Source organism: Acinonyx jubatus, chromosome B4 (assembly GCF_027475565.1).
Source record: "Acinonyx jubatus isolate Ajub_Pintada_27869175 chromosome B4, VMU_Ajub_asm_v1.0, whole genome shotgun sequence".
Lineage (NCBI taxonomy): Eukaryota > Metazoa > Chordata > Mammalia > Carnivora > Felidae > Acinonyx > Acinonyx jubatus.
Genome location: NC_069387.1, coordinates 58,627,784 through 58,640,322, shown reverse-complemented (window position 1 = coordinate 58,640,322; position 12,539 = coordinate 58,627,784). Strand labels below are relative to the sequence as shown.

The 12,539-nt window shown below is 38.4% G+C and overlaps 1 protein-coding gene across 7 annotated transcripts in view; it reads left to right on the top strand.

Annotated features, from left to right (window-relative positions):
- ITPR2 (inositol 1,4,5-trisphosphate receptor type 2) overlaps window positions 1-12,539 on the top strand; it is a 485,861-nt gene that overhangs the window by 179,804 nt on the left and 293,518 nt on the right. For all 7 annotated transcript variants that reach the window (XR_003413010.2, XM_053226056.1, XM_027035788.2 and 4 more), the window contains 5 exons: window positions 2,183-2,376; window positions 6,187-6,316; window positions 8,553-8,610; window positions 10,111-10,276; window positions 11,277-11,450. Coding sequence is in view for 6 of the 7 variants with exons in the window: in XM_053226056.1 (XP_053082031.1) it covers window positions 2,183-2,376; window positions 6,187-6,316; window positions 8,553-8,610; window positions 10,111-10,276; window positions 11,277-11,450 (722 nt within the window). In the remaining variant the exon portion in view is untranslated. The remainder of the gene's footprint in view (window positions 1-2,182; window positions 2,377-6,186; window positions 6,317-8,552; window positions 8,611-10,110; window positions 10,277-11,276; window positions 11,451-12,539) is intronic.

Here is a 12,539-nt window from a genome sequence, read left to right as displayed (position 1 = left end):
AACTTTCTGTGTAATAATCGTTTGGATTAAATGATTATTTTCCATGCAAATCTAAATAAGATGCAGAGACTGTGGGTGCCAAGGATTTCTGTGTGAATCAGGGGGTAGGAATAACAAAGGAGGCTGTTCTGTGTTAGTGGTAAGAAAGCATCTCTTGGAGGGTAACACATATACATACTCGAATCAAGATTCAGGTAAATGTACTGGTTAAATGGTGGTCACCTGAAACCATTGGCAACAATCAGATGTGCAACCCTGCAGTCCACGTGGCAAACATGGGGGGCGGGGGTTGGAAGAAGTCAACTGCTCTGATTGCTTGAGAACCGCAGACAATGCAGCAATCTTCTCCTCGAAGTTGTTCTGGTAGAAAATAGGCCTCTTTCAAATCCGTGGTCTCAATCTTGTCCAAACCTGGAAGCTACCTTTCACATATATTTTTTCTTATTGCCTGCCTGCTTTTTGGTTTATGCAAACAGCAGTCAAAGAAGAGGTTATAGACTCTCAGAATGAAAACCAAACTTAACTTCTGCCTGGAAAATGCCACTCAAGAAAAAAAAATTGTTACTTATTTGCCACCTCACAAGTGCACTATTTGAGCACTACCCTTTACTATATGTATTTTTTTCATTTATGGATAAGATAATAAGTTTTAAAAGGGATTTCACTTTTCACAGTGATTACTAGTGGCCTGATGATAATTGCGGGTTGGTCTGCACAAGACCATCAAGAGTTTTTGGGGGTCATCCTTTAAATATTTTCCTTTTCTTTATTGGTTTGCCTTCCAATCATGTAGATATTCCAACAGATTATACTCTTCAATTAGAGCTGAGAGTTTTATCTCATCCCATCTTATTTCCATTTCCCTTTCTCCTGGTGTACGTGTGTGTGTGTGTGTGTGTGTGTGTGTGTGTGTGTGTGTGTGTGTGTATTTATTTATTCCCTGGTATATACCCTGAGACTCTTAGGGAAAGGAAAATTATTTGCTAGATTCTTAGGCCTTTGCCTGAGGCAAAGTTCCATGAACATACATGAAGTAAAGACCACTGTTTTGAAAGAAAAGTAGACAATTGTTCTTTTGAATCCTTCCTGCCTGTTGTAGGAACTGAGAAGTGAGAAACAGCAGTCAGGCTGGAGAAAATAAATTGGAGCAGTGTCAGGAGGTTGCCTTGGTACAGCTGCTCATGCTCAGTGAAGGAATGAGTGTACATGCAATTTTACTGGAGGACAAATGAATGAGAAGTCAAACACAGAAGATGTAGAAAGAGGGTGATGCCTTTTTGAAAATGATAATTTAAAAGAAAATTTTAATGCTTATTTATTTTTGAGAGAGAGAGAGAGAGAGAGAGAGAGAGAGAGAGAGAGACAGAGTGTGAGCAGTGGGAGGGGCAGAGAGAGGGAGACACAGAATCTGAAGCAGACTCCAGACTCTGAGCTGTCAGCACAGAGCCCGACACGGGGCTTGAACCCACAGACTGTGAGATCATGACCTGAGCCAAAGTCGGACACTTAACTGACTGAGCCACCCAGATGTCCCGAAAATGATCATGTTTGTCACTGAATTGTTTTTGTGATTACCTCAAACATAATTGCTTTTTGTGGATTTTGAATAATGATTTTTTTATTCAAATGGGTTGAAGGAATGGGAAGTGTATCGGCAAATACATGCTTCTTCCCCAGATGAAACTGTCTTTTTCTTAAAATGAGGTTATAACAATCCTCCTCACAAGCACTATGAAAACAAAACTATGAAGTCCTTGGTTTGAGAGTAGGATTAGGATGCTAGTCACCACTTACATGTTTTCATGTAACTCATTTATTGTAGGGTTCTTTCACATTATTATAAAAGTTAGAGCTTATTGATGTGACAGTTGAGAGAACTTACTGTGTGCCAGAAGGACCTGCCTTGGATGTCATCAGAGCTACCACAACTCATCCTTGGTACCTCATTTGAAAGCATTTTCTGAGAAAAGTAAACTTTCATTTTTAAAATCTGTCAGTTTGAAATGCGTCTGTCAGGACCTTCCCTATGTCTGTAAGGAAAGAGCCAGAACAGTGTTGATGCTATTCTTTCTTATCTCATTACTTTTCCTGTCATGTTTCCAGTCTGGTTTTGACCAACTGGATATTACATCTGTTTCCCCACGTGTTGTGTGTATTGACTTAAGGGCTTTTCTTTTGCTAGGAAACAATGTCATGAGAACCATCCATGGGGTGGGAGAGATGATGACCCAAATGGTACTCAGTAGAGGCTCTATCTTCCCCATGAGTGTGCCTGACGTTCAGCCCAGCATCCACCCCAGCAAGCAAGGAAGCCCTGTAGAGCCTGAGGACGTGACCGTGATGGACACCAAACTGAAGATTATTGAGATTTTACAGGTATGCTGCATAATGGAAGCAAAGTGACAAATACCTAATTGAGCTTCTTGGTTTAACTTTCTTAACAGACTTTGTTCCACATCACTGTGGAAATACTCTGAAATGCTATTGATCTAATTTATTTCTTTTAAGTTAATGACACTATTTAACATATTAATTACATTTGTTCATTTCCATTAAATGTATTAATGGTGATATCTAACAATTGTGGAGTGCTTTGAGGTTGACAAAACCTCTTTCATATGCATTTTCTCATTTAGTATTGACCCTGATTTCATTTTACCTTCATTTAAGGATTTCAGAGCAGGCAAACTTGAGATTGAATTCTAACTCTATTTCTATTTTTAATTGAATTGGATATGTAATTCTGGGTATCCAGGTTTATCACTGTAGCAAGAAACTGAAATAAAATTTTATTTATTATTAGCAAAATGTTAATAATTGGTTTTTGTATTTTATATAAGTGACTATCTTTGTGCTTTTGAGGCTAGGAATAATATATATATTTAAAATTAACATAGTCTAATACCTAGCTCTGTGAATTTAAAGGAGATAAATTATTATTTTATTCCCCCTGGTCTAGTGAATAAATTCCCTTTTACTGTAGCTGTGAATTCTTATATATTTTTTTAAGTTTGGAAAGTAGTTTTATGATACTTTAATTATAGCATTTATTCCAGATTTGGAGAATGGAGCCTGGAGTTTTCAAGGGTCTATTAAGATTCTGGATACAATTTACTAGGTCTTTCATCATAATTTAATGTAGACTGAACTACCAGAAGTGGGTTAGTAGTCCTGGAAGGGTCTGTACATTTTTATTTAAAGTAATTAGATTTATAATCATAAAGGGTTTCACATTTCCTCCAGGAATTCCAAAGGCTGAATCCTGAGAAATATTGGCAGGCCTCCCAACCCTGTGTTCATGACCCTGAAAAATCACTTAGTTCTCCTCTTCTTAAACTGAGAAAGGTAGTGATCACCTGACCTGCGGATCTAATGGGCCCATAGCTTAACATCATCCTACTCACTGGACAACCTGTAAAATATGTGACCTCATTTTAGCCCCAGTTACAGAAGATCAGCGTTTGAAAAACATTCTCTAACAGCTCAAAAATGATGAGATGGAGATACTACTGCGGTGGGACAGATTAGGGCTGACCTTTCTTTGTTGCCTCTTTCGGGCTTTTAATGTATTTCTTGTTGAAACTCTTTCCTCACTCTGATTTTTGTGTTCCGTGTCTGGGTCTGCTTCACTCTGTCTGAGTTCCTATGTGCTGCTCTTGAATACGTTTCTTTCTTAGAACACCTCTTCAAGAATTTCTTTGTAGCTACATTCCTTCCGCAAGTCTCCTGCTTCCTGCCAGCTCTTCCTCCTCACAGGGTCTTCCTTTCTTTTCCCCATATTTTATGTATCTCTCTTTTTATTTCTCTCTCTCATTCTCTCTCTCTATCTTTGGCCCTCTCTCAACTATCTTTCTCTGCATTTGTTTTTATTCTTCCCTTTGCCCCTTTCCTACCTTCCATTTATGTTTCACAATTAAATATATTGGAAGATGAAAGTTTTTATTTTGGTTCTATTTATAAATAAAAATCTAGGGGTGCTGGGATGGCTCAGTGGGTTAAGCGTCCAACTCTTGGTTTTGGCTCAGGTCACTATCTCATGGTTCGTGATTTCGAGCACTGCGTCGGGCTCCGTGTTTACACTGCAGAGCCTGTTTGGGATTCTCTGTCTCACACTCTCTCTGCTCCTCTCCTGCTCACTCCCTTTCTCTCTCTTTCAAAATAAACAAACATTTAAAAAAATAAAATAAAATACAAGTCTATGAGCACTAATCTTCAACGAAAATGTAATGTGTTTCACCAATTAGTGTCTTATTAATTTGTTCTTTACGTAGTTTTTTTTTTAAACTCTTCCTTTCAAGCACCTGCAATCAGTTTCTGTCCCCACCCTTCTGCTCAAGGCTACCAAATCCAATGGCCCCCTCTCAGCCTGTTTTCCCACAATCCGTCCCCTGTTTTGAAATCCCCTTAACTAGAATCCATTCAACCTGTATGTATTGTAGCACTCACCACATGCTCGTAAAAGAGACTCTTTGGTGTTTGTTACCCTTCTATGTTATATGCTCTTCAAAGGCAGGTCTTATATCCTTGGCAACTTTTTTGTACCCTCAGGTACCTTTCTTAGTACCTGGCTTAGCAAATGTTTATTGACATGAAGCATGTTTGTTGCCCATAAGGAGCATAGACGGCTAGCAGAGGAGAGAGAGAGACAGAGACAGAGAGACAGAGAATAAATAATAGATGTATTAGGTAGCCAAGAGACAGATAGGTGTAAATAACGGGTTGGGTGAGCAAAAAAAGAGAACGGTTGGTTTGGATTGGGGAACCAGGGAAAGCTTCTTTAGAAAAGGGATTTAAACTGGATCTTGGAGGGTATCTCAAAGGCTAGTTGTTCTGGGTGGAAGAGAATTTTCAAGGTAAAGTGGACACTGAACAAATGTGAGAAGGCAAGAAAGAAATATCCAGTGCTATTGGAACAGAGCAGTGTGAGAGGGAGAATGCAAGAAGGGAGGGGGGAAGGACCAGGGAGGGAGGGGTGTGATACAGGAGTCACAGAAATGGTAGGAGATCAGGTCAGATGGTACCATACATGTCCATTATTGTTTACTGTCCAAACGAGGCTCTTTTGAGAGTGTAGGGGGCACTAATAGTAATTTTACTGCAACAAAAGCTTAAACTAGGCTTATTTCAGGCAAGCTGGGATGGAAGGGAGCCTCATATTAAACCACTTCTTTATTGTTTCCCTTCTCCACTCAGAAATCTGTAGCACATACTTTTTCTTTCTCTGATCTCCACTGAAGTCTGTGCAGCCTGATTTAGTTCTTGACACTTTTTTAACGTTTTTATTTATTTTTGAGAGACAGAGAAAGACAGAGCATGAGCAGGGGAGGGGCAGAGAAGGAGACATAGAATCTGAAGCAGGCTCCAGGTTCTGAGCTGTCAGCACAGAGCCCGACACAGAGCTTGAATTCACGAACTGTGAAATCATGACCTGAGCCGAAGTTGGATGCTTAACCGACTGAGCCATCCAGGCGCCCCTCAATAATTTTATAATTATGTTAACCATGCTATATTTTGTTTTCCCAATTCAGGCATAGGCTTCTTGAGAGCAGGGGTTTCAAGTGTTTGCATTCTTCGTAGTACCCAGCACAGGCAGGAACCTTATTGTCTTATTCCCTTAGTGTCTCTCAACGTGTTAGTTAAGGAGGCAAGGTCAACAACACAATCCAAGGGAAAGCAAGCACCAATGAAGCTAATCCATGGTATTTTTGGATGCTGCTTCCTCAGCTGTCCTTTTGTAGCCTAGATCCCAAACTGATTGTGGTAGCGCCAGAATCCACACTATGGTACCTGGAAGTTTAGCCTCTCTGTGCGTGAATGAAAATCACAGCACCAGCAGTCTCCTCCCAGAGCCAATGTTACCTCCACAAAATGCTCAGTGAAATAGTCATCATTACCTCTTCATCCAGACTCATTGGATACCTTGGTCTGGAATATTCAGAGTAATCATGGGGGAATCGTTTTCTTTTTCCTAAAAAACTGCTTTGGGATTTTACTGACATTGGCTAATGGAAATGCATCACTCTTGTTAGCTTTATGGCTGATGAGCATGTATGCAACTGGAGTGTTAAGAGCTGAGATTTGTAATTAGTTCGTGTGAAATGTTAATAGTTACGTTGTTCTTGGTGTAATGAACTGTCGTTTTAAACATGATGCTAATAAAATTATGTTTTTAATGCTCTTTTGTAGTTTATCCTGAGTGTCAGACTGGATTATAGGATCTCATATATGCTGTCAATATATAAGAAGGAATTTGGAGAGAACAATGAAAATGCTGAAGCATCTGCCAGTGGCTCTCCAGATACATTACTACCATCAGGTACCTCCTTTGTGACAATATTTACCCCATAGCGTTCATATTTTAAGACATAGTAATATTTCTAGGAGACACAAATGCAGAAACCATATCCACCAATGACATGAAGGAACTGAGACAGAGCCTAGAACGTCTTGGAGGATGTTTGCAGTTACTTGGTGCTAAGTCCTCAGAATGCAGTTAATTTTGTAGCCTTCACAATTCGATGAGGGAGAGGTACTGTTTATGTGCCACTTTACAGATAAGAAAACCGAGGTCAGATGGGTTAAATTACTGCCTAAAGGTCACAAAAGTAGTGGAGGAGGGATTCCCTCAGAGGTCTCTCCAGTTTCAGGGCCTGAATCTTGTAATAAGCACCATACCGTGTTGGTGAAAGTCCAAGGGAGACTTTTTTGCTTGTTCAAAGAGCAGTGTGAAATGTAGCTTTCGGGAAGAAAGGTGATTTTTAGGAAGCTGTTGCCCAGCTCAAGAACAAAGACATGGTATCTCCCAAAGGTCTGAATGAGGGTGGTGATGTGTGTGTGTGCGTGCACTTACTTTGCATGGTTATGAACTGGTACCGTATGTCAATTTTTCACATTTAAAAATGTAAGAATGAAAGCCACTCTTATCTCCGTGTGTAGGAGCATAGTGAAGAAAGAGCATAAGAATTACTGTAAAAATTTTGTGACTGTAGAGAATACCTTATGAAACCTAAGAAATACTACATTTCCATGTTTCTGAATAGGTCAGGCCAGTAACAGCAGTCTAGAAACTACTGTATTAAAGATTTAGCCAGGTGACTGAATTCTTTTTCTGAGGATCAGATTTGTGTACAAATATGAACTGTTCTTCTAATCGCAACCAGTATGAAAGTGTCAGGGAACCTCCTCTTTTTTCCCTGTCATTTGATTTGGAAGGAATGATTCCGTGATTGTAAGTGTGTAGTTAAAATGAGGTAGACCGGGGTGCCTGGGTGGCTCAGTCGGTTAAGCGTCCGACTTCAGCTCAGGTCATGATCTCGCGGTCCGTGAGTTCGAGCCCCGCGTCAGGCTCTGTGCTGACAGCTCAGAGCCTGGAGCCTGCTTCCGATTCTGTGTCTCCCTCTCTCTCTGCCCCTCCCCCGTTCATGCTCTGTCTCTCTCTGTCTCAAAAATAAATAAACATTAAAAAAAAATTTAAAAAAAAATGAGTGGTAGACCAATGTCCTGCTCTCTGACTCCTTAGACCCATCCAGAAGGCAGCATGCCTCTGTAGATGGGTTAAGTTTGCCTACGTGAGAAGTCACTTCTGGTACATTTGCAACAGTATTGTTTTTATGTTTCCCAGAAGTATAGAACCCCAGAGGGCCATTTCCAGGAGTCACGTGGCTGAACCAGAGAGCCTAGCTGGCGGTTGCATTGACAGTATCATAAAAATTATTGGCTCTCAGAAGCCAGACTTCTGGAAATAGAAGCTCCAAGTGTCAGTAAAGTATGGGAGGGAACCCCCAGAAAACCAGTTCTTTCTGATTTACCTGATCTCTTTCATTGGTTGAGTCTGGAAGAGAGAGCTTTCTGGGGAGAATTCTTTTTCCTTTTTTCTTTTTCTTTCTTTCTTTCTTTCTTTCTTTCTTTCTTTCTTTCTTTCTTTCTTTCTTTCTCTGCTTTGTTTTGTGCTTTGGAGATGAGAAATAAATAATGTACTTATTTAAATGTGTTATTTTAAGAAAGATATCTTCAAAATATTGGTGGTGAGGATGGGTGAGGAATCATGATTGGTTCACATAAAAAAAATTAATGTCCCATAAGAAGAAGGGATGGAATTGTAGAAGAGGAGCATGTCTGAAAGGACCATGTTGTTTGGAAATACCGTAACAGTTACAAGGCTCATTACTGCTATATTTTGATTCTTTAAAAAACATATTTAAAAAACGTCCTTCCACGTCATCACCCAGTTAAATTATATAAGTGTGTGTGTGTGTGTGTGTGTGTGTGTGTGTAGCTGATGCATATATATATGTTTATACAGGTGATGCAACTTCGTAAATGGTGCTTTCTGATCTAAATATATCTTTGTAGCAATATATGTTTCAAAATGTAAACTTTGTTTAAAACGTTGATATGTAAGTGAAATTATATTGCGGCTTTTTAAACTGTTGACTTTTCCTGGCAGGAAGGAATGAAGGCAAAATATTTTTAGGTGTGCTAATATCAATATAAATATTGTGACTCCTAATTATGATAAGATAAAGAATGGATTTTACCCTTTGTCTTTGTAGCGATTGTTCCTGATATAGATGAAATCGCAGCTCAGGCAGAAACGATGTTTGCTGGAAGGTATAGTAACACGTCTGTGGCTTTATCTTGTGAATACGATTTTTGCTTAGAATTTTATTGATACTTTGCTATTGTTTACCTCCCGACATTTATTTAATTTTAGATCCTTTATTGTTGGCAACATAATTTCTGCCAGAAATGAAGCTGCTAATTTACTGTAGAAGAGGAAAGCCTAGCTTTTCTTTTAGGTAGGCCAGGGGGAAAAAGACAAGAGAGATGAGATCAGTGTATTGAACTTTTCCCTGAATTCTTTTTGCTTTTCTTCCCTCAAATAATGACAGCACGCGAATGCCCTTTAAGTCCCCTGGTATCAGTAGCGCTGTGTCTTGCAAAACATCGCTTGCCTGAATCTAAAAAAATTTGAGGCAAGGAAGTAACTTCTTTCGATGTTATCATTAACTATTTGTGAGAAATAAAGCTATTTGCTGCCTGTTGGAAATATCCATGATTAAAGAAAACATGCCTCTGGCATGGCTACCCTCCTTTGTTACTGGGAGCCCCGACGTTTATTGTTTTAAAGTTGCTTCTTTCCTTTTCAGAAATGAAAACTAATAGCAGTAAAAAAGAAAAGTAAAGGAAAAAAATGAACCTGAAATGTCTAAGCTACAACTTACTGAGTTTCTAGCATTCATTTCTGTTATAGGTTTGCCATGAGAAACTAAACAAATTTCACACTAAGCCCTTTGTTGCATTTTCTTTGGTTAGAAAGACAAACAAGAATGAAGAATCAAGGGAACCAAAAAGGATTTTTATCTCTAGTGAACATTTGGTTTAGCTTTGTTTTCATGTTGTTTTGGTGGATTTTGTTGTTGTTATTGTTGTGTTTTCCTATTCAAGTATTTCATTATTCCCGAGAAGAGATAGATAATAAATCAGTGTATGATTTTTCACCTCGAAATAAATGGACCTCTTCCTCCAGTGCGGTCTTGCCCAGTGTCTGAGTATAGCAAAACCCAGAGCAGCTCTGGTGATTGTGTCCACATGTGTGTGTGTGGGTGTACGCCCTTGTCCTTCTCCCAGCTGTCACTACCTGTCGTGGAGGGGTCTCTAGGGTTCTGGGGAAAGTCAGCTGTTGCTGTACATCCTTCCTAGTATCTCTTCTCAGTACTAGAGTCGAGATTTTTTGGATCGATTTAGGTTTCTAGCCTTTGTCTATGTCGAAGTGAGCAACTCATCCTGGTTGGCCTCGTACCTTCCCAGTACGAGCTCTGAAAAGTCTTCTGTTCTGGGAACCCCCCTCCATCTCGGACATATTTGGAGCATTGGTCACCTCTGCTTTTCGTGGACACATACACAGGCTTTTCTTTGTGCTTTGTTTCTTGATCAGTTACATGAGGGGTGGGGGGAAGAAAAGTGTAAAATTATTTTGCTTTTTATTTTCCAGTTTTTTGGGGAGGAAAGGAATATATAGCTCTGAGAATGTATACATAATTTGAATACCACTTATGAATAGATTTTATGTAAATATAAGCTATTGTAGAATTATTGTTGGTTTTATAGAAAGGAGAAAAATCCAGTTCAACTTGATGATGAAGGAGGCAGGACATTTTTACGGGTCCTCATTCATCTGATCATGCACGACTACCCGCCTCTGCTATCAGGGGCCCTGCAACTACTGTTCAAGCACTTTAGCCAGAGAGCCGAAGTTTTACAGGCATTTAAACAGGTAAGATTGAGTAGCCCCTCAATGGTGCCAGAGCGGAAGCTCCGAAAATGGTGTCTATAACATCCAACCTGACTTCATGGTTGCAGAATTAATGAGACTGTGAGGCTTTTCCTGGAGATGCTTTCTATTTTTAAAGATAGATGTGGCCTTGTCTTAAGCCAAGACATGATCTATTTTAGAAAGAGTTCCCCACGAGTGAGTTTTAGTTAATATCTTTAATGTAAATGACAGGCACAAAGATTTAGGAAGGTGCTGGGGGGTAATACCATATTAGGAATCTTGTTGCCACGGCTATTATTTTGACCCCAGACTTTACTGATAAATTTGGATAGGACAAAATGTATACAGGTGAAAGAAAGGAACTGTTTTGGATCGAATCTTTTTCTTTGTCATCTGAATGACATCAATCTTGAGACTATTCATGAATAATACCTAAGTGCTTACATGTGTTTCACTAATATTTATTTTATTTAATAAAGGGCTGATCTTCATTAGGAAGTTTTATAAGAATCTATTAAAATATGAAATAATTCCAAGACTAAACAAATAGACATAATAATGCATATATTTGGATATGTCATATAATACACATAAATTATAATAAAATCAAAGTTTATACCATGAGGTTTAGACTGTATCAGAATTTTCTTCCATTTATTTTTGTATTTTTACCTCTTTTCAATCACATAGACTCTTGGAGAAATAAACTTTAGCAGTGAAACTAGAGTTGAGGTATCTTTTATTTTACATTACTCCTTAGCACTCTGCTAGGACTCACTTTTTAAAAATTTATAATTCTTTATATATTGGCTTAGTGTTCACAGATACCTCCAGGTAAGTTTTCATGCTCAATATACATCTAAAATATCCACAAATATTCTAGAAACATGAAACTTCAACTGAGGAACAGCTTAAAAGACCTGGGATTTTTGGCATAATTGAAATAGGAATGAAGGAATTTCCTTAAGTACATTAAGGATTCAGAATTTTCTGTTTCCAGGTGCAATTGCTGGTGTCCAATCAAGATGTAGATAACTACAAGCAGATCAAGGCGGATCTAGACCAGCTTCGACTCACTGTAGAAAAATCTGAGTTATGGGTTGAGAAGAGCAGCAGCTATGAGAATGGAGAAATGGGTGAAAGTCAAGTAAAAGGTGGTGAAGAGCCAATTGAGGTTCGTTTTCAAGATATTTTTGGAAATAATGATTTTTCAATTTCTTAAGTCATATGCCATCTAGCCAAAGTTGTTCATAAAGGCAAATTTTATTCTGAGTAATACAGCATCAACTTTTTATTTGCCAAATCAGTTAACTCCATACACCTGTATTTTGGAATTAGTTCTCTCCAATTGCTATCACTTCTTAGCTCATTTGCCTACTTTTTCACTCTCTCTCCTTTTCACGATACATCTGACAGTCCAGGAATCAGGACAATAGGATGGAGTGAGATGGACAAAGAAGGAGTGGGTCCTAAGCATAGACTTGAATAAAGAGGTGAAGTTTTGTCACCACCATTCACCGTGGCTATTTACTGCCAACCTGTAAATTATTCCTTTCTTTATTGCATATCCTTATATAATACATAAAAATAGCTAACTGGAACAATCTGCTTTAGTGACAGCATGAAAATAGCAAAATTCTGCATTTGCTCTAAAGAGTGGTAAGATGGTGATTCTAAGTCTTCTGTTGTATAGGTTTTAGTTTTCAGTGGGTTAATTAGTTGCTGTTTTCACATTTCACTAAATACTAAATAACCATCTAAATTTTTTAAAACTGTATTTTAATGGTAACACTTAGCAGACCAATGCCAACATCATAATCGATAAGATATTATTTCTTAAATGCCTATCTAGTGTTTTATTTAGTTGTTTTTTAATCTGTAGGAATGTAGACTATTTAGGTAGGGTTTGCCTACCACAGCTTCTCTGTTTGTTGGAATACCCAAAATATTGTGTAGTGAAAGGTGAAGATGGAATGGGAAATAATTTGAGTCCTCAACATGTGGAAAGGGAAGTTCCTCTGGTGGGTTCCTTGTCTCAGGACTACTTACCACTAATCTGCACAAAACTTTTGACTGAATCTGTTAGCACCTTTTTCTATGATTTTATAATGTAAGTTACTAGAATGTAGAATTTCTACTCCATATAAATTTCTTTCATGACCAGATTTGTTGTTGTTGTTGAAGTAGAGTTCTTCCATAGCATATTTAAGAAATAAGAGGACATTTCGTATTTATTTAGTACCTGCTATACATCAAGTCTTAA